The sequence below is a fragment of the Diceros bicornis genome, chromosome 36, assembly GCF_020826845.1.
Source record: "Diceros bicornis minor isolate mBicDic1 chromosome 36, mDicBic1.mat.cur, whole genome shotgun sequence".
Classification (NCBI taxonomy): domain Eukaryota; kingdom Metazoa; phylum Chordata; class Mammalia; order Perissodactyla; family Rhinocerotidae; genus Diceros; species Diceros bicornis.
In genome coordinates this window covers 30,092,416-30,119,590 of record NC_080775.1, presented here as the reverse complement: position 1 = coordinate 30,119,590, position 27,175 = coordinate 30,092,416, and the positions used below count along the sequence as shown (strand labels likewise).

Sequence of the window (27,175 nt, the reverse complement as noted above, 5' to 3'; positions counted from 1 at the left end):
AGTGCTGTACTCAGAAATGTATGTGAAGCTCATGCAGGTAGAGGTGTAGTGCTGTACTCAGAAATGTATGTGAAGCTCATTTTTAAAAAGAAATTGGTGGGCAAGTCTTGGCTATTTTGTAATTGCCAAGTGATTTTTTTTTATTACTTCAAAGTGCTGAAGGACCATAAAAATTAATCTTGAGAATTTTCTCTTTCTGCTTAAAATTACCTAGTGCCCCATACTTACAGGCACTCAATAGGTTGGATGACTCTATGTATTGAATCAAGTAATCTGTTTCCTAGTGGAACATACTTTTGCACTGTTAATCATCCTGCTTTTATTTTGCACAGCAAAATTAGTTGGAGGGTTAGAAACATTTTGAGCAGTGTCATGGATATGGCAACTATATTTTCCAAACCAAAAATCAGAACTTTGTTGTGACGAGTATGAGAAGTGAGAATGTACTTCTGGGGACAGTGTGGGGCAATATTTGAAATCTGAACTGAGCTGTATGGTTGCCATGCTCACAGAGAGGAGAGCATTATTTAATTATTTAAAATATTTATTGATTACTTATGCTATGCCAGGCATGTTTGAGAAAATATAGAATAATCTCAAATCTTTTACTAAAAGATAGACACACTGAAATTGAAGTGGAATAACTTGGCACTTAATATTTCTTGTTAGTGTTTTTCTGTTTGTAGCTTTAGGAAGAATGTGCCAGTTCTTAAATTTGAAAATATTTTACGTTGTGGTAACAAAAGTATTTATTCAACACAGTTCTAAGAAAAGATTACTATTACTTCTACTTGGGTGGGACAATATAGGCGGTGAGTAATAGCCTGGACTTTGAAATCAAATAGAACTAGTTTAAAATCTTGGTTCAGCAACTTCCTCATGAGGAGGTATAATTAAACTCCTAGGTGTTGAGAAGATTAATGAGATAAGTAAGTCAAATGCCTCAGACAGAGTATATGCTTAATAAATGTTAATTGCTGTGCATTATTTTTGTTATTGCTAATGGAAAATTTTATTGAAAAAAAGACAGTTTGAAACTTTGTGGATTTCTGAGACCCTTCAAAAAAACTTTTGTAACTTCTACGGAGGCAAGCAAAAATTCTTAAAATAAATGTATAGTTGGCATATTGGTTTAGAATCGGCTTCTTTGGGTGTGTGCTTTATGTAATTTGGATAGTGTAGTGAGCCTCTTGTAGTGTATCTGTGGACCCAGGACACTTACTCCTGTTTTTCAGCCTATAGGGGTAATGTTACTGTTTTAGGCAAGTTTTCATTTTTTTAACATGATACTGCTCACTACATTTATATTATATTTGATGTCCTTTGTCAATTTTAATATTGTTGTCGAAAACTGATATGATACAGTTGTGGAGGAACTTATGATGTAAAGTCTGGGAAGTAGACTTGACTGCTTTGAGTCTTGCTTCCCATAGCTGAGTTGCAAAGCTTCTTGAGGACGAGGATTTCTCTGTTACTTTTTTCTATCTTTTCACTCAAGGATGTCTTGAACGTGTCTTTGAATGAATACGTGAATGACAGAGATCATAAAAAGCTACTAGTGAAATCAAAAGACATGGATGTTAAAGACTATGACTTCTCAGTTCTACTTCCTAATTAATATATACATTGTCAAACAGAAATATTATTTTATACACTGGCACAAGGCCTTTTCTTGTTTTTCCAATGTAGTTTGTAACGTAATTCCACAGAAAACTTGAATTTTGGTGTGGTTTACTTTCTATAGCTTATACCTGTTAACCCTTGCTAAAAATTCAATGTTGTAACTTTTTACCCATTAATAGAGAGGCAAAGAGCATGAATTCTGGAGCCAGGTTGCCTGTGTTCAAAGTCCAGATTGATCACTTTCTAATTGTCTGACCCTGGACAAGTACCTGAACTTTTCTGGAACTATTTCCCCATCTGTAAAATGGGAATAAGAGTAGTCCCTATGGGCCGGCCCCGTGGCTTGGTGGTTAAGTGCGCGCGCTCTGATGCTGGTGGCCCGGGTTCGGATCCCGGGTGCGCACCGAGGCACCACTTCTCCGTCCATCCTGAGGCCGAGTCCCACATACAGCAACTTAGAAGGATGTGCAGCTATGACATACAACTATCTACTGGGGCTTTGGGGGGGAAAATAAATAAAATAAAATCTTTAAAAAAAAAAAAAAAGAATAGTCCCTATGTCATAGGGTTATTATGAAGGTTAAATGAATTAATAGAAGTACTTAGAATAGTGCCTTGTCCACAAAATATACAAGTGGTTTCTATGGTTTCTATTATAATGTATAGATGTACCCTTGTTACTTTGATCTCAGACATACAGATAGAACTATATATTTTTGACATTAAAAATAGAAGAAAGGAGAAATAGCTGAAGCCTATTTTAATATTTACTTAGGAAATAAAATTTACTTAGCAAGTAAATATGAATGTAAAAGTCATAGAAATACAATTGTCTATCTCGTTGAAGTATCAGAGGTGGAACTTAATTACTAGGGGTAATTTGATGTACATGATATGTGTATCTATGTTTGGTTATTTTACTTGAAGTGATGTGAGGCTATGTTTTCTAGATAAGCATTTTTCTGAGACCATAACAAGGCAGAGTATTTGAAAATAGATCTACAGTATCTTCCCTCTAGAGAAGTTTGAACCCCTCGAATTAAACGTTATGTTTTTAATATCCATTGTGAACTAGGGGCTTTGAGAGAACTGTTACATGTTTTTTATATGTATTTATTAAATACTTGAATCATTTTTTATTTGGAAAAGAAGAGAAAACACTGATGGAGATGAATAAAATAAAGCAAAAACTATGACTTGATATTTACTGGAATAATTAATTCATTTATTTATTCGCTAACTAAATAATTCTGGAGCACCAGCCATGTACTTTGTAATGTGCTAGGTTCTGGGGGTATGATGATGAGCAAAGAGCATATCTTGTAATAGAACCATACTTTATGAATGAATACTAGTTAACCTGTGTAAAATGGTAGATTATTTCTGTTGTTTCCCTATTATCTCCCATAAGAAAAAATTGTAATTTAACTGGATATTCCCTGACCTCTGGGGGTTGTTAAAAGTACCTGCATAGAGTGGCCAGAAACCTTGTGGAAGTGTGTAGGAGACATTGCTGTGACCATCAAGGAACTATATAGGATATTCCAATATGATTCTGGTAGTGTAGCAGGTGGTGATTTTAGTTATGTGAGTTACTTGAGATGAAAACTGCCAGGCCAGTGTTAGTCTGTTAGTTTATATTGACTTTTTTTTTTTTTTCACCTAGAGCCAAGTTTGAGCACATTAGATGATTTGTTGGGAGGCAGGTGATTAGTAGGATAAGGCAATGTGTAGGATAATACAAGAGGTTAGAGGAAAAATATGTGGAGATGAATAAGTTAAACTATTACTTATTTTTTTATAGTGAAAAAAGCTTGTATTTAGAATTAGCCAGCTGGACTCAGTTTGGATGGTCCCAGTTTTGTTGGCAACATCCAAAGCATCATAGTCAGGAGCCAGTCGAATGTACACCGCCTTCTCTCCATCAAGCCTCATCAGGGTGTTGATCTTGGCCACGTGAGTGTCACAGAGCTTCCTTCCAACCTGTTTGATCTGGTGCTTGTTGGCCTTGACATCCACAGTGAACACAAGTGTGCTGTTGTCGTCTGTCGTCTGCGTGACTGATTCAGTGGTCAGGGGGAACTTGATGATGGCATAGTGGTCAAGCTTGTTTATCTGACGGGCGCTCTTCCGAGGATATTTGGGTTGCCTTTGGAGCTGCAGTGTCTTGGGCAGTCAGAAGGTGGGTGAAGTGCAGATCTTCTCTTTTTTTTCTGTGGCTGTAGATGCCTTTTTACACTGCTTTCTTGGCCTTCAAAGCCTCTGCTTTGGGTTCAGCTTTGGGAGAGGCAGGGGCTTCGTTCTTCGCTTTTGGCACCATCTTTGTGAAAAAGGCTAACCTATTATTAAAGCTGGGAATTCTGCATTTAATTTTTGTGTCTATTTGTCTTGGGCTAGGTACTAATAAAGCTATATTTTTAAAATAAATTTTGTTTTTCGAAATTATTTATTTTCGGTTTAACTTTTTATTATTAGAGAAGTTGATTCCCATACATTTCCTTTTTTTTTTTTTAATTTTTTTTTTATTTATTTATTTCCCCCCTCCAAAGCCCCAGTAGATAGTTGTATGTCATAGCTGCACATCCTTCTAGTTGCTGTACGTGGGACACGGCCTCAGCATGGCCAGAGAAGCAGTGCGTTGGTGGGCGCCCGGGATCTGAACCCGGGCCGCCAGCAGCGGAGCGCGTGCACTTAACTGCTAAGCCACGGGGCCGGCCCCCCCATACATTTTCAATTGGGGGGAAACACAATATTTCCTCAATTTTTTTTAATTGAGGGATAATTGACATACATTATATTAGTTTCAAGCGTACAACATAATGATTTGCTGCAGTAGTCCTCCCTTATCCGTGGTTTTGCTTTTCATTGTTTCAGTTACCCGTGGTCAACTGTGGTCCAGAAATATTAAATGGAAAATTCCAGAAATAAACAATTTTTATTTAGGTTTTAAATTGTGTGCCGTTCTGAGTAAGTGTGATGCAATCTCGTACCATCACGCTCCTTCTCACCCAGGATGTGAATCATGCCTTCGTCCCATGTGTTCATGCTGTACACACTGTCCGTCAGTTAGTCACTTAATAGCCATCTCAGCTATCAGATCAACTGTTGTGGTATTGCAGAGCTTGTGTTCAAGTAACCCTTATTGTACTTAATAATGGTCCCAAAGTGAAAGAGTAGTGATGCTGTGATTTGGATATGCCAAAGAGAAGCTGTAAACTGCTTCCTGTAAGTGAAAATGTGCAAGTTCGTGACTTAATAAGGAAAGAAAAAAAAAATAATCGTGTGCTGAGGTTGCTAAGAACAAATCTTCTATCTGTGAAATTGTGAAGAAGGAAAAAGAAATTCATCCTAGTTTTATTGGCGCATCTCAAATATATACGTGTAGGAAAAAACATAGTAAATGTAGACTTCAGTAATATTTGTCATTTCAGGCATCCACTGGGGGTCTTGGAACGTATATCCCCTGTGGATAAGGGGGACTATTGTATTTGCATATATTATGAAATGATCACTACAAAAAATCTAGTTAACATCTGTCACCATACATAGTTACAGAATTTTTTTTTCTTATGATGAGAACTTTTAAGATTTACTCTCTTAGCAACTTTCAAATATGCGATACAGTATTATTAACTATAGTTGCCATACCATACGTTGCCATACCATACGTTATATCCCCATGACTTATTTATAACTGGAAGATTTTCCTTTTTTTAAGGATACCACTAAAGTTCTTTGTGATAACTATCTATTTCCATAGTTAAGCAAGAGAAATAGTCTTATCTTTTAAATAAGAATTAAAACATATGAATTAAGGAAATCAGTTGAAACTCAGTTAACATAAAAGTGACACTTTTACATAGCTGAAGATTGCATCTGTTCATCCTTTCTGAGGTTTATAGAAGGACAATGTCAGTGTCGAAGGGATCTAAATTTTGTAATTATTTAAAGTAATTACTTTGGAAAAATGCAATACAATATGTATTCATCTAATTCTTGTGTACTTGGTTTTAATAAAACCTAGCTTAAAATGGGGAGGATATTTGCATAGGGGTTGGCCAACTTTTTTTGTAAAGAACCAGATAATATTTTGGGTTTTGTGGTCTCTGTCCCAAGTGTTCAACTTGGCCATTGTAGCATAAAAGTAACCATAGACAATATGGAAACAAAGGAGTGTGGCTGTGTTTCAATACAACTTTATTTACAAAAACAGGCTGCGTGCTGGATTTGGACCATAGTTTGCCTGTCCGTATACTATAAGGAAATATAGGAAAATGCTGCACTATTTTCTTTTCTGTTTTCATTTTATTCCTCATTTTAATAAATGTGAAAAACAATAAAATGCTCAAATACAAAATGGCAGTAGCATTGCAATACAGGTATTATCTGAGGCTTCTGAAACAGAATTGTTGCTATTATTTCCTCAAAAAGTTGGTCAGCTGGTATAAGACAGTTCAGGTTTTCGTATTAAAGGAAGCTTAGGAGTTTCATTATGAAATTATGGAAGTGCAAGATGCTTGAAAGTTAAAAATTTTAAGGAAAGGGTCATAGCATGCACCTATTATGATTACGACTTCATTTAAGACATCAACAGAGGTTATACTTGAGTAGTAGATTTCTGGAAGTTTTTTCTTTTTAATCCTATTTATTTTCCAATTTTTTTTTTTTTAAAAAAGAAGATAGATTTATTTTTTGCCTTTTGTATCTGCATTTCATAATTTAAGGAAGAGTATATCTTACTATTTGTGTGGCTTTCTAGCCAGGTAAGGGTAGTTTTAAAATTTTATTAATTATCCACTGAATATCTCCCTTAAATAAGTCAGATTTTCCTTCACTTGGTTTATCATGCTTATTATTGAAAAGCATTGTTAAGCACCTGTGTCAAATGGATGATATTGCTAAACATTCAAGTAATGTAACATATACAAAGGGTTTAGAAAATTTGATAGAAAAATTTTTTAAATAGAAAAACCATCTGTTGCGTATTTCGCTTAAAAATTCCTTCTTCACTGACAGTTTTGTTAATATAAAATGTAAATGAGTTATGGAGAAAAAATAATCTGTTCATTTATCAGTTACAGTAACTTAATAGCCAGCTATTCTTTAGACATGATCAAGTGGGAAGGAATGTGATTTTTTTAACTTTTCAACTACAGATTTAAAGATTCAAATGGGAATTAATAAATCTCAGTGTTTCTGTAGTAATTAAATATAATTAGAAAAATTGTAGATAGTCTTATAATAGTCACTTGCTCTGGTGTGTTACTATTGATACATACGCAGTTTTTATGTTAGTGCATTCACTAAAATAGAATATGAAGACTGAGAACTGGGATAACCAGACGAGTTCCTTCCTATGGCTCACACTTTCTTTCTTAAAAGGAACCAGGCAGCTCTATGCCGCTTTCAGTATGTCTCATTCTGAAGAGCAGTGTATCCCCAAAAGGACACGCTGGGCAAGAAGTTAATAAAGCTTAACTGAATTGAGATCTCTGCCCCAGATTTCCTCATTTGTCTGTTTTTATATGTCGAGACTCCTAAAGCCTGAATGAAAACCTTTTTACTTCTCCTGTGAGTGTTCAGATACCTGATGAAAAGGAACCAGCACATAAATAACTGATTTGGAACCAAAAGGAGCCAGCATGTCTCAAGTGAGCCTTCGAATAGGGTAGAGCAGTTCTGAGTCTGTGATGAGGATCAGGAGTTATTTGACTTCTGGGAAACGTATCTTTTGTATTGAAGAACCTTTTCTAAAAATTCTGAACTGAGAGCTAGTTTTGATGAAGAGAGGTTGGAAGGGCCCTAAAAAGAGACTAAGGATCTTGGAAAACAAACTGCGGCTTTGTCTGGCATTAATGCTGTAGAGCTGGAGTGTGTTTCTTAAATGGATTTTGTTTCCTGCACATTGAAGTATAAGTAGAATGTTTGATACTTTTCTCCCTGCGAATTCGGATATATGAGGAAGTCGAGAGGAACAAAATTAAATTGCTCCTAAACTTAGCTGCTGATTGATTTTTCCCCTCTTTTGGATTAAGGGTCTTTAGCGCGTATGTAAGGTGTTGGGAAGTGGAAAACATGTATAGTATTAGTGTTTAACGGTGACCTTTCGAGCTAATGGTCAGTTTTATTTGAGGAGTTTCAAAAGAAAAGGGCTCTGTCTATAAATCTGTACATATTAGTCAGGGTTCTCCAGAGAAACCAATAGGATATATACATATGTATATATGAGGAGATTTATTATAGGAATTGGCTCGTGCAGTTTTGGAGGCTGAGAGAGGTCGCATGGTCTGCCATCTGCAAGCTGTAGACCTGGGAAGGCCAGTTGGGTGATTCAGTTCAGATCCGAAGGTCTGAGAAGTAGGGGGGTCTGATAGTGCAAGTCCCTGTCTGAGGTGAAGGCCTGAGAACCAGGAGCGCCAATGTCCTAGGGCTGGAGGCAGTGGATGTCTCAGCTCAAGCTGAGAGAGTGAATTCACCTTTCCTCTGCTTTTTTGTTCTATTCAGGCCTTTAAGGGATTGGAGGATACCCACCCCCATTGGTGAGAGAATCATCTTCTTTACTCAGTCTGCTGATTGAAATGCTAATCCCTTCCAAAGACATCCTTACAGATACACCCAGAAATAATATTTTATCAGCTATCTGGGCATCCCCTTAGCCCAGTCAAGTTGACACATAAAATTAATCATCACAGTACCCCAAAGAATTGAAAGCAGGGACTCCAACAGATATTTGTATGTCCATGTTTATTAGCAGCATTATTCATAATAGCCAAAAGGTGGAGGCATCTCAAGTTTCTATCAACAGATGAATAAACAAAATGTGGTATGTACATACAATGGGATACTATTCAGCCTTAAAAAGGAAGGAAATTCTGACACATACTACAACGTGGATGAATCTTGAGGACATTATGCCGAGTGAAATAAGCCAGTCACGTAAGAACAAGTGTTGTATGATGCCACTTATATAAGGCATCTAGAGTAATCAGATTCTTAGAGATGGAAAGTAGAATGTTGGTTGCCAAGAGCTGGGGAGAGAGGGGGATGGAGAGTTATTGTGTAATGTGTACAGAGTTTCAGTTTTGCAAGATGAAAAAAGTTCTGGAGATGGAGAGTGGTAATGGTTGCAAAGAGAAGGGCTGGGAATGATTATCTAGTGTCTAGACAGGCCTCAGTTTATGCAACTTTAGGATGAATTGCTCCATCAAAGAGGTGCTAGACTTTTGACCACTGTCAGAACAATTCCATTCTACCTCACCCATCTTACCTTTCCCTGTTTTATCCATTAGCTACTTGGAGAACTTGCTAATGGGAACGGTATTTTCATTGTGGCTTATTAAAAGGATTATAATTCTAAGTACAGTGACTACATTTCTGACTTAGAATGAACCCAAAATATCAATGACTGTGAACTAGCCCTCTCTCTGCCTATTCTAGGTTTTCTGGGTAAGCTTGAAGTTTTGGGTATTGGCTTCCATGGATATCATAAGGACTCTTGCCTTTATAGCTTGCTTATGGTATAGAACTTCCTAAAGATCATTCCAGAATTGTTATGTGGATTTAAAACTAATGGCCTGGGCCGGCCCTGTGGCTTAGCAGTTAAGTGCGCGCACTCCACTACTGGCGGCCCAGGTTCGGATCCCGGGCGCACACCGATGCACCGCTTCTCCGGCCATGCTGAGGCTGTATCCCACATACAGCAACTAGAAGGATGTGCAACTATGACATACAACTATCTACTGGGACTTTGGGGGGGGGGGGAAGGAGAATTGGCAATAGATGTTAGCGCCAGTCTTCCTCAGCAAAAAGAGGAGGATTAGCATGGATGTTAGCTCAGGGCTGATCTTCCTCACAAAAAAACAAAACAAAACAAAACTAATGGCCTATTCTTTTCCACAAATTTTTCCTTTTTAATCTCACTTCAAAATAAATACTCGTTGAAGAATAAATTAGAGAATACAGATAAACCAAAAATCCCCAACCCAGCCATAATTTCATGAAATAAGTTACAAAAGCTTACATAGTCTTTTGATTTTTTTTCGTGCATTTATGTATGTATGTTTGTGAATGTATGCATATGTTTTTATATTTATAGATTCATACTGTATGTGTCTAAATACCTATTCTGAATATCTTTTAAGGAACCCAGGGCTTAAGTATTTCTTGCTATGTGTAAAATGGCCATTAAAATGATGGAAAATCATCTACCTTTTATTTACTTTGTATTAGGTATAAGATTTTCACTACAGCTTTAAGGGAATAATGCTTTAAATCTTGTAACTATGCACTCAGTTCGGAATTAATGTAATAGTGAGTTATCCAGGCAGCTGTATTACGGTGTTCTTGTGCAGACTTGTTAATGAATTGGTACATGTGGTAAATTACAAACCCATTTATTTGTCTGTGTTCATTTGAAGTGACCATTTATAAATTCTTTTCTTAGATAAAGTTTTTCGGAATCTTGTTTTTGAAAAAAACAAACCAACCAGAAAGAATAGTCATTTATCAGAAAATGAGAGAAAGGATGGTATGGCAACCATTTAAACTTGTAGCATATAACTATGGGTTAATTTTGTATCTTTTTTTTTTTTTTTTATAATTTTTATTTATTTATTTTCCCCCAAAGCCCCAGTAGATAGTTGTACGTCATAGCTGCACACCCTTCTAGTTGCTGTATGTGGGACACGGCCTCAGCATGGCCAGAGAAGTGGTGCGTCGGTGCACACCCGGGATCCGAACCCGGGCTGCCAGCAGCGGAGCGCGAGCACCCAACCGCTAAGCCACGGGGCCGGCCCTAATTTTGTATCTTTTTGAAATTTATTATTTTTTGCTGTTGCCAGAAACCTCAACTTCTAAGCTTAGACTTGTGCAAGTATATGCTTGCTACAAGTAAACACAGGTGCGTTTTTTTCATTTGTAATTGTACCATAAACTTTTTACTCTCTGGAAATTTCAGCAGCAGGGTATTCTTTGTCATCCTCTGAATGCTGATCATAGAGTTACCATTCAAGGCCCTAGGGAGGGAGATTTGTAATAATGAATGGCAGTGTACCAGGCCATTGCATGTGGCTTTATCAGCATAAAATAGTAGCTAAGTCCTACCATCTCAGCATAATGTCTTATTGAAGAATTTTGTTTGCTTAGCTGACCAAGGACAAGCATATTTGGTTGAACACTTTTAACACAAATTAATAATGAGGTTTCATCAATAAAAGTTTCAATAAATATTAGTTACTAGGAACTGAAAAGTGTTTATTATTATATTTTATTATTTATTATATATTATTATAGTATTTTATTATAAAAATTTTTATATAAATTTACTTTTATACAAAAGTAAATTTCATCTCAAAGATGACTTTTAAGATTTCTTTTACCTTTCTATTTCTTAAAATATTCTGTGGATTGGGAAAGCAGTTCCTGGGGGAGAAAAGAATCATCACAGTCTGAGTCAGGGCTTGAGAAGGGATCATCAGTTTACTCATTCGTTTCTAGACTTTGAAAATACATAACAAGATATGATCTTGCTCTGAACTCTTAAGGGGCTTACAGTTTAGTTGGAGAGACTGAAAAATAACAATTAAATGTAATGTAGTGTGATTGGGACAGTAGTAGAGGTGAATAGAAAGTGCTGTAGATTGGTGCCATCCAGTACAGTAGCCGCTTGCCATGTGTGGTTATTGAGCACTTGAATGTGGCTGGTGAGTCTGAGAAACTGAATTTATTTTATTTTATTTCAATTACTATAAGTTAAAATTCAAAAACTGATACAGAATAACTTGAGTATGTGAACCTACTTTTTCAGCTGTAAATTTTATGAAACCTAAATACGGATCAAGTACTTTTGATGAAAATTTAGAATCAGAATTGGGATGTGCTATAAAAATATGTACTGGATTTTAAAGACTTAGCCCAAACAAATACAATATCAATAATTTTTATATTGATTATGTGGTAAAATGCTAATACTTTGGATATATTGGGTTAAATGACTATATTATTAGAATTCATTTCACTTCTTTCTTTTTACCTTTTTAATGTGGCTACTAGAAAATTTTAAATTACATACCTGGCTCACATTATATTTGTGTTAGTGCTGCTCTGGATGCCCAGGAAACCTGTGAATTCTGCTGTTGAGGAATAGAGGAGCATCTCAAAGAGAAAGTGACCTTTGAACCAGCTCTTTATGGTTTTTATGTGTGGTTTATTGGTTGGTGATTGGGGACAGGATATCCCAGTTAGAGAAAGAAACGGTTTGAAAGTGATGGGGGGTGGGGATAGCATGACATTAATAGTAGAATTGTGAGTAATGTGAGAGTTTTGGAGCAAAGAATGTAAAGAGAATGGCAGTAAGTGAGGCAGAAAAGATTGTTTGGGACTGGAGTGTTCAAAAGCCTTAAATTCTCTGCTGTGAAATTTGAATTTCTATAGTCAGTGAAATATTCATTGATGTTTTAACGCAGATCATCGAGATTTGTGTTTTCAGAGAGTAACTGTTGGTACTGTGAAAGATCAATTGGACAAGGTGAAGAAATGAAATGGAGGCAGTAGAGCCCCGTGATGCTTGTAATCATTCAGCAAAAGAGATGAAGAGGACCTAGACTAAGGTAGTTATCTTGGGATAGGAGAGAAAGGAATTCAAGATATATTAGGAGGACGATTAGTAGAACTTTGTTGGGGTAAAGAGAAGAGACACAAGATGATTTTGAAATTTCTGATTAACTAGCTTATGATGCTGTTAGTATTTGGACTGGTGAATATGCTAGGGTAGTGTGCTATGGAAAAAAGCTGAGGCAGAGGATATAATGAGTTTGAAGTGTCTGTGGAGGATCCATGCTAGTAGGTCTTTCAAAATACATGTGTGTCATTCAGGGGAGAGAGGTGGATGTTTGAGGGAGAGAGAGAGAGTTTGATTTTATTGAAGCAGTGGAATTAGGTAACATTTCCCAAGGAGACTGTAAAAACAGGAATAGAGAATTAATTTCAGTGTCTGGATTTCATGATAGCTTCTTTAGTTATATAAAAGTAGATTTCATTCAGGAACGTCTTGAACATATTGAGTGCTTACTATGTATCCGTGCTATACTAGGCACTGAAGATGAAGAGATAAAGAAGGCAAACATTGCTGCCTTAAAGATAATCGAGTTCTAGAGAGAAAGGCAGACAAGTAAATCTGGGATACAGTGTAATAGGTACCATGACAAGCTACAGAGTAGTAAGGCTGTGGGAGAATATGCATGTGAGGGCATACTAGAAAATGACACTGGAGGGGTGTGGGGTTCATCTTGAAAGGGAAATTTGTCTTTTGTTCCTTTTTGGCAAATCTTTCATCTATAATAAACTTCTTATTTGTACACACCCTCATGGCTGTGTATGTGTTGGTCCCTGGTACCCAGGGATTTTCACTGTGGTGTCTGTGAGCTCTTACCTATCCACCCTTTAGGTACAGAGAGTCTTTGCCTGCCTGGGATTTTAGATTTTTTTTTTTTCTTTGAGGAAGATTGGACCTGAGCTAACATCTAATGCCAGTCTTCCTCTTTTTCTCCCCAAAGCCCCAGTACATAGTTGCATATTCTAGTTGAGGGTCCTTCTAGTTCTGTGTGGGATGCCGCCACAGCATGGCTTGACGAGTGGTGAGTAGGTCTGCGTCTGGGATCCGAACCGGTGAACCCCGGGCCGCCAAAGCGGAGCGTGCAAACTTATCCACTACGCCACTGGGCCGGCCCCTGGGATTTTAGTTTATAGCATGGCACGATTCCACTGTGGTCAGTTGGCAGCTGGTACTGCAGGTTGGTACACACAAATGACTTCACCAGTATGTTTGAGTGTGGCTTCCTAGAAAAAAGCATTTGTCAGGCCTCACAGCTTTCCTCCTTGGGACCTGCCTTATTATTGTCAGTGTCAGGAGGCAGAAATGGTGACAGACCGATGAAGGCGTGAAGGGGTTGTTCAGGTTGTCGGCTAAGGTGATCAAAGGTGGGGAAGATGACAGAGAGGAGATGAAAGATGAGGGGCTAAGAAAGTTTGTGTGTATGGCTGGAAGGGATCAAATCCTGTCGGAGTTGAGCAGCCTTGGGTTGCAATAACTAGAAAACCACCTGGGGAAAAAAAAAAGGAAAAGAATTTATTCACCATGAAAATAATATCTCTTAAAGCTTTTCACAATACTGACTTCACTTAGGTACCGATTATGTTTCATTATTGAAAGGCTGCTTTTCATTTCGTTGTATTTCGTCAGCTAAAAACAGAGAGATTTTGAGTGTACTTGGAGTGCCCTTCATCACTTCTCTGGCTGACTCGGCCGCCTCCTCCTTTCCTGTACAGATCCAGTTAAACCTGTGCTGTGACCCTTTCCGGAACTCCGTGTCTCACCCTCTCCTCCCTGTTCGGTGCTGCTTTGTTTGTGCTCCCAGAGCATCCTGTGCACGCTCCTCTCTCTAGCATTAGCTCCTGTCATTGGACTCGTCCTTCTTTTTCCCTCTCTTCCTCTTTGCTAGGCTGCTGGTCCTTAAGGACAGAGGCTGTCTTATTTTCATCTCCTGCCTCGCTCATAATTAGTTCTTAGATGTTAGTCAAGTAAGTAAATCATAGAAAATATCAGTTCACTCTGTAGACCTTGAAATCTCAGTGCAGTCATGCTTTAAGGTATGAACATTGGAATTAGTAAGTTTTGATATTTTAAAATTATTAAAGGGTCTTATGTTTTTTCCCTAAAATTTGGCTTTAAGCAAAAAAGACTGCCTTTTGGAAAGACAGTTACATTTTTCAGTTAAAATTGATAGGCAATTTTCAATAGTGAAACTAAAACAAATTTTAGTCCTATTTTAACTGAATATTGGCTTTTTGACAATTTATTTCTTTTGTGTCCTTTATTATGTATTAACTGGCTCAAGGTTATAATAATTAGCAATTATGGTAAAGCAGAGTTTAAGCAGGTAAATTACCAAAGACACTTAAAATGTCTTTTTTCCACATGAGTTAAAATAGAAGTTAAAAAATAATTTAAATTCTGTTTTGAAGTCTGATATTTCGGTAAATGTTTTTTTTTTCCCATACATCTAAATCGAAGGTATTGATTAGAGGCTGCAGGGAATTATATTGATTATTCAGTAATATAAATATAATTCTGCATTTATAGTAAGGTAGATTAATATTAATATTAAATATTAATACTGAGTAGCATATGCTAATTAAGAAACAAGAGTTGTAGTTCCTTAGTTAATATGTTTTCTGCCATTCTCTGAAGTTTATTTTAGAAGCAAACTAACATCAAAGGTAAAAAGAGGACAGATCTCAACATTTTGAGTAAGGATTCAGGTACAATCTAAGTATAAAGTTACGTTCTTATATATGGTTCCCCAATTTTTCCTTTCTGTGGATAGTGGAGGACTATTTTAGTGTATGTATAGATAAAGTAGAACAGGCCAAGTCTTTTTTTAAATATAAAATTGGGTCATGTGCAGAGACACTAGTCCCAATTCAGTTGTTAATTAATGACAGATACCGCCCATAAAATTAACTTTGTTTCTTTGTTCTCCTATTTTTTGTATGAAAAATCCACTTATTTTGTTGGTGATAATTCATGAACAAGGTTGTTTGTTCAGTTTAAGTGCATAATACTTAAGTCTTATAAATATTAGAAAACTAATTTTTATGTGATTCATATATTAGAAGTCCTTCTTACCACTTATTCTTTTTTTTTTTTTTAAAGATTTTATTTATTTATTTTTTCCCCCCAAAGCCCCAGTAGACAGCTGTATGTCATAGCTGCACATCCTTCTAGTTGCTGTATGTGGGACGCGGCCTCAACATGGCCGGAGAAGTGGTGCGTCGGTGTGCACCCGGGATCCGAACCCGGGCCACCAGCAGTGGAGAGCGCGCACTTAAACGCTAAGCCACGGGGCCGACCCTTACCGCTTATTCTTTTAACTCTTTTTTCTTTGACTTAGCTGCAGAGTAAGAAGCAACTGGTGGTATGGACTTCAGAATTGTCTTTAAGTATTTATGGTTTTTATAATCCAAATTTATTGGACCAGGAGTCTAGTTTGCCCTAAGTCCATTCAGGAAGATTGAGTTTTATCAATGTCTTCCGAACAACAGTACACATAAAAATCGCATAGGGTGCTTAAAAATATAGATTCCTGACTACCACTTCCACCATTCTCCACCTCCAGGAACTCTGGGATATGACTCAAGAATTTTTATAAGCACCTCTAGATGAGTCTGATATAGGTAATCTATTGACCACCCCTTAAGAAACACTAGTTTATATAGTGTTAATAAAGTTGCTGTCACTTTCATGAGTCCAGTGCACTAGGCAAGTGCCCCAGATTCTTGTCCTAATCAAACTCTAAAGGTAATAATTCTCATTGTAATAAAACTAAAAAAAATAAAGCACATAGAAAAAAATCCTACATAATTCCATTATCCAGAGAAAACTGATAATGTTTTAGTTTGTTTTTCTCCATACTTTTAAATTTTTAGTTGGAAGTTAGAAACAGTTTTATATTCTGCTTTTCTCATTAACCTCATAAAATTTATCATGTTATTAAAAAACCGTTAACTTTTTCAGTGCTTGTGTAGTATTTCCTCCTATGGTGGATCATTATTTACTCAACCATTCCTCTGTTGTTGGATGTTTAAATTGTTTCTGATTTATTTCTGGTAAATAACTTTGAATGAACATCTTTGTGGGAAAATTTTTTTTCTATATCTAGGATTTTTTCCCCCTTTGTTCAAGGTGCTAAAAATATTTTTTAAAAGCTTTTGAAGAGTACTGCCAAACTGTTTTCCAAAAAGGTTCAGCTAAAGTTACCAGCAGTAAAGTTGTTACATTCCACCTTTACCAGCATTGAGTATGTTCTTTAAAAAAAAAAAAAAAAGTTTTTTTGGTTTAGTAGACAAAATGGTGTATAATTACTTAACCATCCGTTGTTGCAGTTAGTATGTTTTGTGCATACGTAAAAATTGGTTTATTTTACACTATTTTTTCTACTAAGGATTTATATTTTCAGGTGGTCTTAAGGAAAATTGTTAGTGATCAATCAATGGTAATTCCCTTGAATTTTTCTCAGAGGTTTCAAAATGCAGTTGATAATAAATGTGGACAGTTGCATCTTGTCACAGGTTAGAAGATTAACAAAAATACTGAGTCCTCTTGTGTTCTCTTTCACACACTTTGGAAATTGAAGGCTTAAGCTGATTTTAAGTATAGAGTTAATTCATTAAGAAAACAAAGTTCTTATTTCTACTAGAAACTATTTCTAACAGCAAATGAACATTTCAAATGAACATCTGTCAAAAAATTTAACTAGTGGTCAGTAAGAATGTGAAATATTAAAGTTTTACCATTCATTCATTGTCAGTAAACTTCTAGCTGATATGTTCTACTTAGAGTTACTGTTCATCTCTTGATTTCAGACATCACTTTCACCTCTATTTCTTGGTTTATCAATTTTGAAGAATACCAACAAAGTTTGAAGATTCTTGAATTAAAAAGATTAGGGACCGATCTTTTCTCCTTTTCCTCTCTTCACAATGTTTGATATTTATATAATTATTTTCCTTTAGTGTATTATTCCTTTTGTTACTTTAAATAATAAATGTAAACCTTTATCTCTGTCCTGTTCACTCACAGAGATTGCTAAGCTGTCTTTGGGTTTCCCCTCCTTGTGCCGATTTCTGGAAACCACCTTCAGGCAGAAAGCCTGGGAGTGGTAGGACCACCGCATTTCTTTCTTCTCACAGGGACCATAGTCCTGCGCTGCTTGTCATACAATGCCTGAAAAAACGTGTTTCCTGTATTTTACTCACTTTTCTAGTTGTTTGTGGCAGGAAGGTACAATTTCAGATCCTCATGGCTGGAAGCTGAGGTCTTTTAATGACTTCTTAATTGCTGAATCTAGTGATCGCTTCACAGCCCTCATACTGAAGGCTAGATTGATACTGTCAGGTTCTCCTTCTCTTGAAGTTTTCCTTTTGAAAACTTTTAAATACCACCTTTTCCTGGTAGACCTTCTACCTCTGACTTTCCTTTCTGCTTCCTTTACTGAATCCTCTTATTTTGTCTGGTCCCTTAATTATATTAATTGCAATAATAATTGTAATAACACTAGAAGTCACCATGCTGGACCCTGTGCTAACTTTATATTTGTATTCTCATTTTAATTCGTAAAACAACTGCTTCCAGGGTTCTCTTTTCTTCCTCCTCTCCTTCGGTGGACACCAAAAACTATGCTTCACATAAACAAACATACAATCTGCATGTTAATTGAAGCTTCTAATTATTTTTTGAATCTGGCCCTGCTTCTCCAGTCCTGCCATCCTTGTCCTATTGCAGCTCTCTTCATCTTTTGTCTGTACTGTTGTATCAACCTCCAGACTAATCTCTGCCTCTAGTTGTGTCCCTCTAAAATTGGTAATATTTCTTTTTTCTTTCTTTTTTTTTTTGTGAGGAGATCAGCCCTGCGCTAACATCTGCCAATCCTCCTCTTTTTTGCTGAGGAAGACTGGCCCTGAGCTAACATCTGTGCCCATCTTCCTCCACTTTATATGGGACGCCACCACAGCATGGCCTGACAAGTGGTGCATTGGTGCGCGCCCGGGATGCGAACCAGCGAACCCCGGGCCGCCGCAGTGGAGTGCACACACTTAACCGCTTGCGCCACGGGGCCGGCCCCGGTAATATTTCTAAATTTTAAATCAGAATGTACTTCCTGGCTTAAAGTCTTCAGTAGCTCCTTAAGTGCTACTGGATAGTGGCCGTGCTCTTTAACATGCCGTACAAACTCTCCTTGTTCTGTCCTCTGCTTCTCCTTCCTCTTGTTGCTCCGTTTACCTACTCTGTGAGTCAGCATCATTCCCTGACTGTACCGTGCTTTTGTGTTTCCAAACTTTTGTTCTTGTATCCCCAGCTTTTACCAGGCTAACTCGTGTTTATTCACTTCTAAGGCTTAGTCACTTGTTTCCAGGTCTCTTCCTTTTTGCTCCCATAGTATCCCATGTGTAGCACTAGCATTATGTCTATTATGCATTTAAATGATCTTTTGTTTCTCTTTCTTTTACTATCTTATGAGGTCCTAGAAGACATTTTTTAATTTATGTTTGTAACCTTAGCACCTGAGTACTTGATATCCGGTTCATTTTTAGATAGTTTTTATCTTAAGTGGTGACACAACTGTCCACCCATTTTCCCAAATTAGAAATGTGGTATTTTCCTAGTTTCCTCCCTCCCTCTCACATATAACCAGTTCCAAGTCCTTGAATTTTGCTTTTACTTGGGCATATATGTTTGCATTTTTTTATTCACATTTGTTTGTTCATTCAACAAATTTCATTAGGTGCCACTGTGTGCTAGGCGGTGTACTAACTGTGCTGCGTGCTGACCGCTGCATTGACTCTGTAGACTTCGTGGGTTAACTTTTGGAGAAGTAATATGTTTACAAAGTTCGGTTTTTCCATTTAGGAAGAAAGATTTGTCTATTCAAGTATAATTTTAGGTATCTGAGGAAAATTTCGTAAGTATTCCTCATTTGGTTTTGCACATTTTTTTAGGAGCTTATTTGTCACTGTTTAACAGTTCTTTTCCTATTGAGAATGACATGTTTTTATTTGGTTACATTTTCCGATTTGTCATTGCTCTTCTATGAGAAACTGATTAGATGATCTTGTATCTGGCCAGCTTATTAAACTTCTCAGTAGTTGTCATGGACTTGGGTTTTCAGGTATTGGTTATGTCAATGACAAATATCAGAGTTTTTTTTCCTTCTAGGTATTTATGAGTGTAATTCATTTTTCATTTCCTAGTACATTGCTTAGGACCTCCAGTACAATGTTGGAAAAAAGCAGTAATACTTGGCATCCTGGTATTATTCTTGACTTCAATGAAAATGCTTCTTTTCAGTGTCTTGCTAAGTATGATGTTTATTTTAAATAATAATTTTTAAAAGACAAATTAAGGAGGTGTCACTTATTCCTCACTTGCTAAGAGTTTTATCCTGAATCCATGTTGAATTTTATTAAATGCTTCGTATGTGTCTGTGGAGATGATCATGTTAATCTGTTAGTGTAAAGAATTATAGTAAGAGATTTCCTAAAGACAGACTTCCTTAACATTTCTGCTTTTTCCTGATTTGTTTAATGCAGTGCTGGATTTGATTGCTGAAGTTTTATTTAGTATATTTTCATTTATATTTATAAGTGAGATTGGTTTATAATTTTCTTTCATTTAGTTCTTCTCTGCTTTTATTTCAGAATTATGCTCTCCTGATAAACTGTATTGAAGCATTAAAGTTCTTTTGAATTGGAAAAAATGTTTAAATTTGGCCTGTTAAAACCACAGGAATTAGTTGTTTCTTAAAGATTACTAGAGGGCCGGGGTTAGTGGGTAAGTGCGCGCACTCTGCTACTGGCGGCTCGGGTTCGGATCCCGGGCGCGCACCAACGCACTGCTTCTCCGGCCATGCTGAGGCTGCGTCCCACATACAGCAACTAGAAGTATGTGCAGCTATGACATACAACTATCTACTGGGGCTTTGGGGGAAAAATAAATAAATAATTAATTAATTAAGGAAAAAAAAGATTACTAGAATTTGTTCATAAACATCATTTAGAAAATGTTTCTTGGCATCTTTATTTCCCCAAGTCCAGTAAGGTATCAGGAGCAAAGTAAGAACTTAATCACTTGTTGAGTAAATATTCTCTGGATAAGGTTCTGGGGAAGCTATTTACTGTATAAAATTGTTTGTTATATTAACAGAGTTCATCTTAGTAGAGAAGCATTGTTATCCTGGCTAATTCACCAGAATGTGGAATTGGTCTGAAAAAGAAATACATGGAAATTTGTCTTCATGGATCGATTTTCTTCATAGAAAGGTGTTGTTTGGTAGTAGTCTAAATTCAAAGCTACATTTTTAGGAAAACAGTCTAATTTGTATCGAGTATGCCTAATTACCATGTGTAAAGAGACCAAAGGTAACCGTTTTACAAATGTATTCATGTTTTGGGTTATTTTTAAGAGAAAGCTTAATTCTGTAATTCAGATTCAGGATAATTATTTTATAAGCAAATAGTATTTTAGAAGTTAAAGTACTTTAATTTTAATAAAACTGATCCAGTGTATCCATCCACATTTCCCTTTTTTAATTCAATGTTTAAAGCATTCCTAAAACTCTAGGTACATTGTAGAAGTAATTGAATATCTGAATATAACTCGAGGATTTATGTGGTAACGCAGTGGTTCTCAGGCAGGGGCAGTTTTGTCCCCAGGGGACATATGGCAGTGTCTGGAGACTTTTTAGTTGTCACAATGGGAAGATGCCACTATCATCTAGTGGTTAGAGACCAGAGATGCTAGTAAACATTCTACAGTGCACAGGATAGCCCCCCAACAAGAAAGAATTATCTGGCCCAAAATGTTAGTGGTGCTGCGGTTGAGAAACCCTGTTGTAAAAGGAAAAATATAACCACAAATACTAACATACATGTAAAAAGGTGTTCTCGGACGTGGGCTTTTTTCCTTCGGCAGCTAGAATTCTAACGTAATACGGTTTACAATGTGCTCATGCAGGATGCAGGAAGAGTGTTCTGCTCTTGACTGACATCTAGTGAGACATTTAAAAACAAAAAGTAAAGCGGTAGGTTGAGATTAAGCATGTAAATCAGAGTTACTGCTAATTCTTATTTTTCCACTGTTAGGCAATTCACAAATAAGAAACTAGGGGAAGATTAAATGATTTTTTTATGGCTACTGAGAAATTACGACGGAAGGAATAGAATGTAGTAAATTCTAAGCTGAAGTATTGTATCTCCTTTATGTTTCACTTATATTCCTGATTTAATATTAGAGCTTATGATATAAAATCTTTCTTTTTATGGTTTATAAATGCTGAGTTACCCGTGTGTAAGACTTTTTATATTTTAAAAAATTGCCTAAAATCATAGAGTTTTAGAGCCAAAGGAGACCTAGTGGTTTAATTCAGTTCCCTCATTTACAGAGATTAAAAAATTCAGTTTCACAGACATGAAGTGATCTAATCCAGTGTCATACTCCTTGTTACTGCCAGATCTTGAATTAGAATCCACAGCTTCAGACTTCTACTTGAGTATTCTTTTTTTTTTTTTTGAGGAAGATTGGCCCTGCGCTAACATCTGTTGCCAATCTTCCTCTTTTTCTTTTTTCTCCCCAAAGCCCCAGTACATAGTTGTGTGTCGTAGTTGTAGAGTTGTAGCTCTGCTATGTGGGACGCCACCTCAGCATGGCTTGACGAGCAGTGAGTAGGTCCGCCCCCAGAATCTGAACTGGCGAACCCCGGGCCACTGAAGCAGAACGGGCGAATTTAACTGCTGTGCCACTGGGCCAGCCCCCTATTTGAGTATTCTTTCAGAGTGAAGGAAAGTTATTAAGCACACTTTGGATTCTATTTGAAGCTTTTATATTTTTTTCAATCAAACTATGAATATTAAAACTGTTAAATTGTTATTTCTTTAGAAAGAACATGTACACCTGTATATCTTTTTAAATGAATTAGTGTATATGTTTATAAATCTTGTTTCATTTAATTTTAATGTGTAAATGTTATGCCAGTTGAAACATAAATATGTCACATTTTTCACAGGCAACAACACCTCCAAATCAAGGACGGCCAGATTCTCCTGTCTACGCTAATCTGCAAGAGCTGAAAATATCCCAGTCTGCTCTCCCCCCGCTTCCTGGGAGCCCAGCAATTCAGATTAATGGAGAATGGGAAACTCATAAAGATAGTTCCGGACGTTGTTATTACTATAACAGAGGAACACAGGAAAGAACTTGGAAACCACCTCGTTGGACTCGGGATACAAACACAAGCAAAGGAGATTCCCAGAGTCCAGGAGATCAAGAGGTATGAGTCATGAAGGAGTCAACCAGTGAGTGACCAAACTCTCTTTTCGTTATTCAGAGACACAAGTGAATAGGTTTGTTTCTTGGTATCAAAATGGTAGACAATCTCTAAGATACTAAAAGTTTTTCCAAGTTTTACTATGTTAATGCTAGTTACTTCCTAATCTCTAACTAGTAGACAGTGGCTAACCTGGTAGCATGCTTACTAGTATGAGAATTAACTGGATTGAAGTTGCCTGGTACCAGTGGTTTCCCTCATGTGCCAGAAGATACTAATTCAATCATTGTTATTACCCAAGCAGTGACATTTTTTACAAAAGGAAGGAAAGAAAATATACAAGGTGACTTAGCCAAATAAATATAAAATAAAACACAAAGTTTTTCATCTGATTAAAACAGACACTTTTCTCTGTTGGTTTGGTATGGCTACCAAGATACTTCTCAGTTTTTTTCAGTCAGAGGTACAAGATCACTTTTATTTATATGTAAGGGACATAAGTATAATGTAATTCCTTTGCTGCAAGTAGACCGTCCTGTAAGTCTGACAATTCACTCTGAAGTCATTGCTTTCTCTAACAAGCGTTCATACTCTCCTCCGCCCCCATCTTGGTTTCACCTTCCCGCACACGTCTTGGTGAGTGGTGCGGTGACTTGGCCAGCCATATTTTGAGAAACACTCATTTCAGAGGTCTGGAGAGATTCCTTGGGGCTGTTTAGATATGCAGGAGAAGCTTGGGTGGGATTGATAGAACAGAGTTAAATCCTGCTTGTTGATAGAGGGGCCCTGCACCTGCATGGGACACCCTGCTCTTGTAGAGAGCAGCTGGCTGCACAGTAAAAACAGAACTCCAGTTAGGTAGGAGCTGGAAAAACCAGGTAACACATCCTGTATTCAGCAGAATGTAAAAGCTTTTTGTGGTTAATAACCCTTCTTCTTGTCCTATTTTTCAGTTGGTTATTTATAGCTTTGGTTTGGTGATAACTTGTACTTTTAGTGTTCAAGAATGAGATCGAGAAAAGTGAGAGAAACTGTTCCCGTGTTACAATAATAAGGAAAGTGTTAGGAAAATTATTTGAATTGTATATCTAGAAATATTTGAAAATAAGTTGTCCTGTGTAGCAGTAATAAACTAAAATCTAATAATTTGGGAGAATTAGGGAAAGGGCTAAATTATAGAATAATTGAAAGTAGTGTAAAGTACACACAGGAACCTTTAACATGTTTCTTAGCTTTCCATTTCAATAAATAGAGTTATTTGTATATCAGAGTCTCAGCTTACACTACTAGTCTTTGCGCAAATTGTGTAAAAATAAATAGGTATTTCCAAAGTTGCTGAAGCATATCTTCCAGTAACTTCTTGAGAAAGGTTGCATATGGGAGGTTAAATTGAGACTGTGTGTGTGAAAATGTCTGTATTCTGCTCTCATATTTAATTGATAGTTTGCCTGAGTATAGAATTCTAGGTTGGAAATAATTTTTTCTCACAGTGCAAGGCCTTTTGAACTTCACTTTATGGCAATCTGGGTCAGCTGCTTGTTGGGGAGTCTCCAGTGTTAGAACCATTAGGCCTTTCCTTTTAGACTAATCAGTCTCCACAGAAGTCTTAAAATCTTCTGCCTGGAAAGTCAGGGCTGCCAGGGTCTTGGTAGTGGGGGCATTCAGTTTGTGTAGAGTCCCTTGGTCTCCCCCTCTTTCTGTTTGGTACCTGTGTCCCAATTGTCCCTGTTGTCTCCCAACTCAGAATCTTCCTGTTTTTCCCTCTTGAGAGGGGTAAATCCCTGTACTTCTGCTAGGATAAGGGAGGGGTGCATGCACACCTAGCAGCCGGCAGGAAGATGGAGATCCTGGTGATTTTAGTACCCCTGCCTTCACTCCCAGTTCCAGGAGTACTTAATACTGTCATTCCGGAGCCATTTGAAGATTCTGCTCTGTAAACTTGTTGGATTTCATTTTCCCTCTCCAACTCCACCCCCCACCCCACCAGTTTAGATTTTGCTTTCTTTGTGGATAATTTCATTTTTTGTTCATTTGCTTCTCAGCTTCCAGAGTTTTATGACTATTGTCTCTTCTTGTGTTCTCCCTTTTCTTGGGGGTTTAGGTCTTTTTAAGATATTAAGTGCTTTTATTTTATTGGGGTTTGAGAGAGAGCAGGTGTTCACTCTTCCATCTTAACTCAGAAGCTTATTATTTTAGTAGTTACCCTAGAACAGTGGTTCTCAACTGGGGACAGGTTTGCCCCCTGGGGGACATGAGACAATGTCTGGAGACGCTTTTGGTCATTAGAACTGGAGAAGTGCTACTGACATCTAGTGGGTAGAGGCCAGAGGTGCTGTCGAACATCCTGATAAACAAGACAGCTCCCACAATGAAGAACTTTCTGGCCCTAAATGTGCGTAGTGCTGCTGTTGAGAAACCCTGCCTTAGAAATGTTAACATGCATGCTTACAGAGTCTAAAGTTAATCAATATCTTCTTGCTCCTGAAAGCTGTACAAGAACTATACACGCTGTTATGCTATTGTTGTCTTATATTTTATTTCTATTTTTAGCCCCCTTATTGTTGTACAGGGTGACTCTTAATCCTCATATTTACCACTTTCTTTTATCACATTTCTTTATGCAAATTATATTATCTTGGATACCTTTTTTACTGTCTTAAGTATATAGTTTTAAATTTCCTTAAGTGTGGATCTGTTAGTGATAGAATCATATTTTTTGTCTGTCTGGAAATGTGTTATTTTGTCCTTATTTTTGAAGAATATCTTTACTGGGTGTACAGTTCTAAGTTGAATGTTTACTTGTTTGTTTTTTCCTAGTTCATTGAAGATTTCATTCTCGTGTTTTCAGGCTTCCATTGTTGATGTTGAAAATTCAATTGTCATTCCTTTAAGATTAACCTGTCTTTTCTTGCTGGCAGCTTTTTAAGATCTTGTATCTCTAATTTCATTATGATGCGTTTAGGTGAAGGTATCTTTTCTGTTTCCTGCCAGGGCTTTGTTGGGACTCCTAAATTTAAAGAGTCCTATCTTGGGGCTGGCCTGGTGGTGCAAGCGGTTAAGTGCGCCTGCTCCACTGCCGCGGCCCGGGGTTCGCCAGTTCAGGTCCCGGGCACGCGCCGACACACCACTTGTCAGGCCATGCTGTGGCGGCGTCCCATAGAAAGTGGAGGAAGATGGGCATGGGTGTTAGCCCAGGGCCAGTCTTCCTCAGCAAAAAGAGGAGGATTGGCAGATGTTCTCAGGGCCGATCTTCCTCACAAAAAATAAATAAATAAAAAAAAATAGAGTCCTATCTTTGATCAGTTCTGGAAAATTCTTAGTCATTATCTATATATAGCTTCTGTCCCATTTTCTCTTTCCTCTCATTCTGGAACTTTGATTAGATGACTGTTTAATACCCTTACTCTCTTTGTCATGGCTCTTGATTTCCCTTATACACTTAAATATTATCTCCGTGTCTCTCCATGCTTCATTCTCAATCATTTCCAAATCTAGCTTCTGTTTGCTATTTTTCTCTTCATCTATGTCTTTATTTGGTATTAAACCAATCCTTGAATTTAAAAAATGTGTTATTTTTTATTCGTTTGGAGGAGCTTCCCCATCTTATTCCTTTGAAAAGTTTTAGACCTGTGAAGAAGTAGAAAGAATAGTAGAGTGAGCGTCCATGTACCAGATGCCCTTCATCAAGATTCATCAGTTGTTAACATTTTGCCACATTTACTCTATTTCTCTCTCCCTCCTTCCACCTCTTCACCCTACAGTAATTTTTTTCTGAACCATTTGGAGGAGACAACATAATATTTTATTCTCTAAGTATAAGGACATTTTCCAGCAAAACCATTTTTTTGGTGAAAAACACATTTATCATACTCAAATTTAATATTGGTATATTATTTAATACATAGTTAATATTCATTGTTTATCACTTGTCAAGTAATATCCTTTACAGTTTTTTTCCTGCAATGAAGCATCCAGTGAAGGATCATATATTGCTTTTTTTTTTTTTTTTTAATTTTTATTTATTTTCCCCCAAAGCCCCAGTAGGTAGTTGTACATCATAGTTTCACATCCTTCTAGTTGCTGTATGTGGGACGCGGCCTCAGCATGGCCGGAGAAGCAGTGCGTCGGTGCGCGCCCGGGATCCGAACCTGGGCCGCCAGCAGCGGAGCGCGCGCACTTAACCGCTAAGCCACAGGGCCGGCCCCTATATATTGCATTTATTTGTCATATCTTTAGTCTTTTTTTATATTTTATTTTTGGTAATTCCAGTATATAAAGTCTTTGAGAGTCTCATTATGCTGTCTGTTTTTCTTCTCTCTCACTCATGGTGTTTTGTTTCACATCTTGTGTGTGTGTGTGTGTGTGTGTGTGTGTCTGTGTGGTTTAATGTGAGATTATAATTCTTAGAAATTCATATATAGGAAGTCTTTAATGCTGGGGTTGAAAGTTTATTCCTTCAGAGAGGCTATGCTTTGTTTCTGCCAGGTGCCTAGGAAAACTAGTATCCTATGAACATTTGTGACTAAATTTTCAGTTTTTATAGGCCACCTAAGTAGTAGTAATTTGGATTGCATAAAGACTCGCTTGTGGTTAGGGATTCTTCCAATTTCCCCCAATTATTTGGGAAGATTCCTGTGATTTCCCTAGTGTGGAATAGAGGGACCAGGTTTGTTTCT

The 27,175-nt window shown here is 37.1% G+C and overlaps 1 protein-coding gene and 1 pseudogene across 6 annotated transcripts in view; one reads left to right on the top strand and one right to left on the bottom strand.

Annotated features, from left to right (window-relative positions):
• The window catches only part of ARHGAP12 (Rho GTPase activating protein 12), a 124,258-nt gene that overhangs the window by 45,441 nt on the left and 51,642 nt on the right, over positions 1-27,175 (top strand). For all 6 annotated transcript variants that reach the window (XM_058532729.1, XM_058532728.1, XM_058532732.1 and 3 more), the window contains one exon: positions 22,239-22,502. In XM_058532729.1, coding sequence (XP_058388712.1) covers positions 22,239-22,502 — 264 coding nt within the window. The remainder of the gene's footprint in view (positions 1-22,238; positions 22,503-27,175) is intronic.
• Positions 3,334-3,943, bottom strand: LOC131398873 (large ribosomal subunit protein uL23-like; annotated as a pseudogene).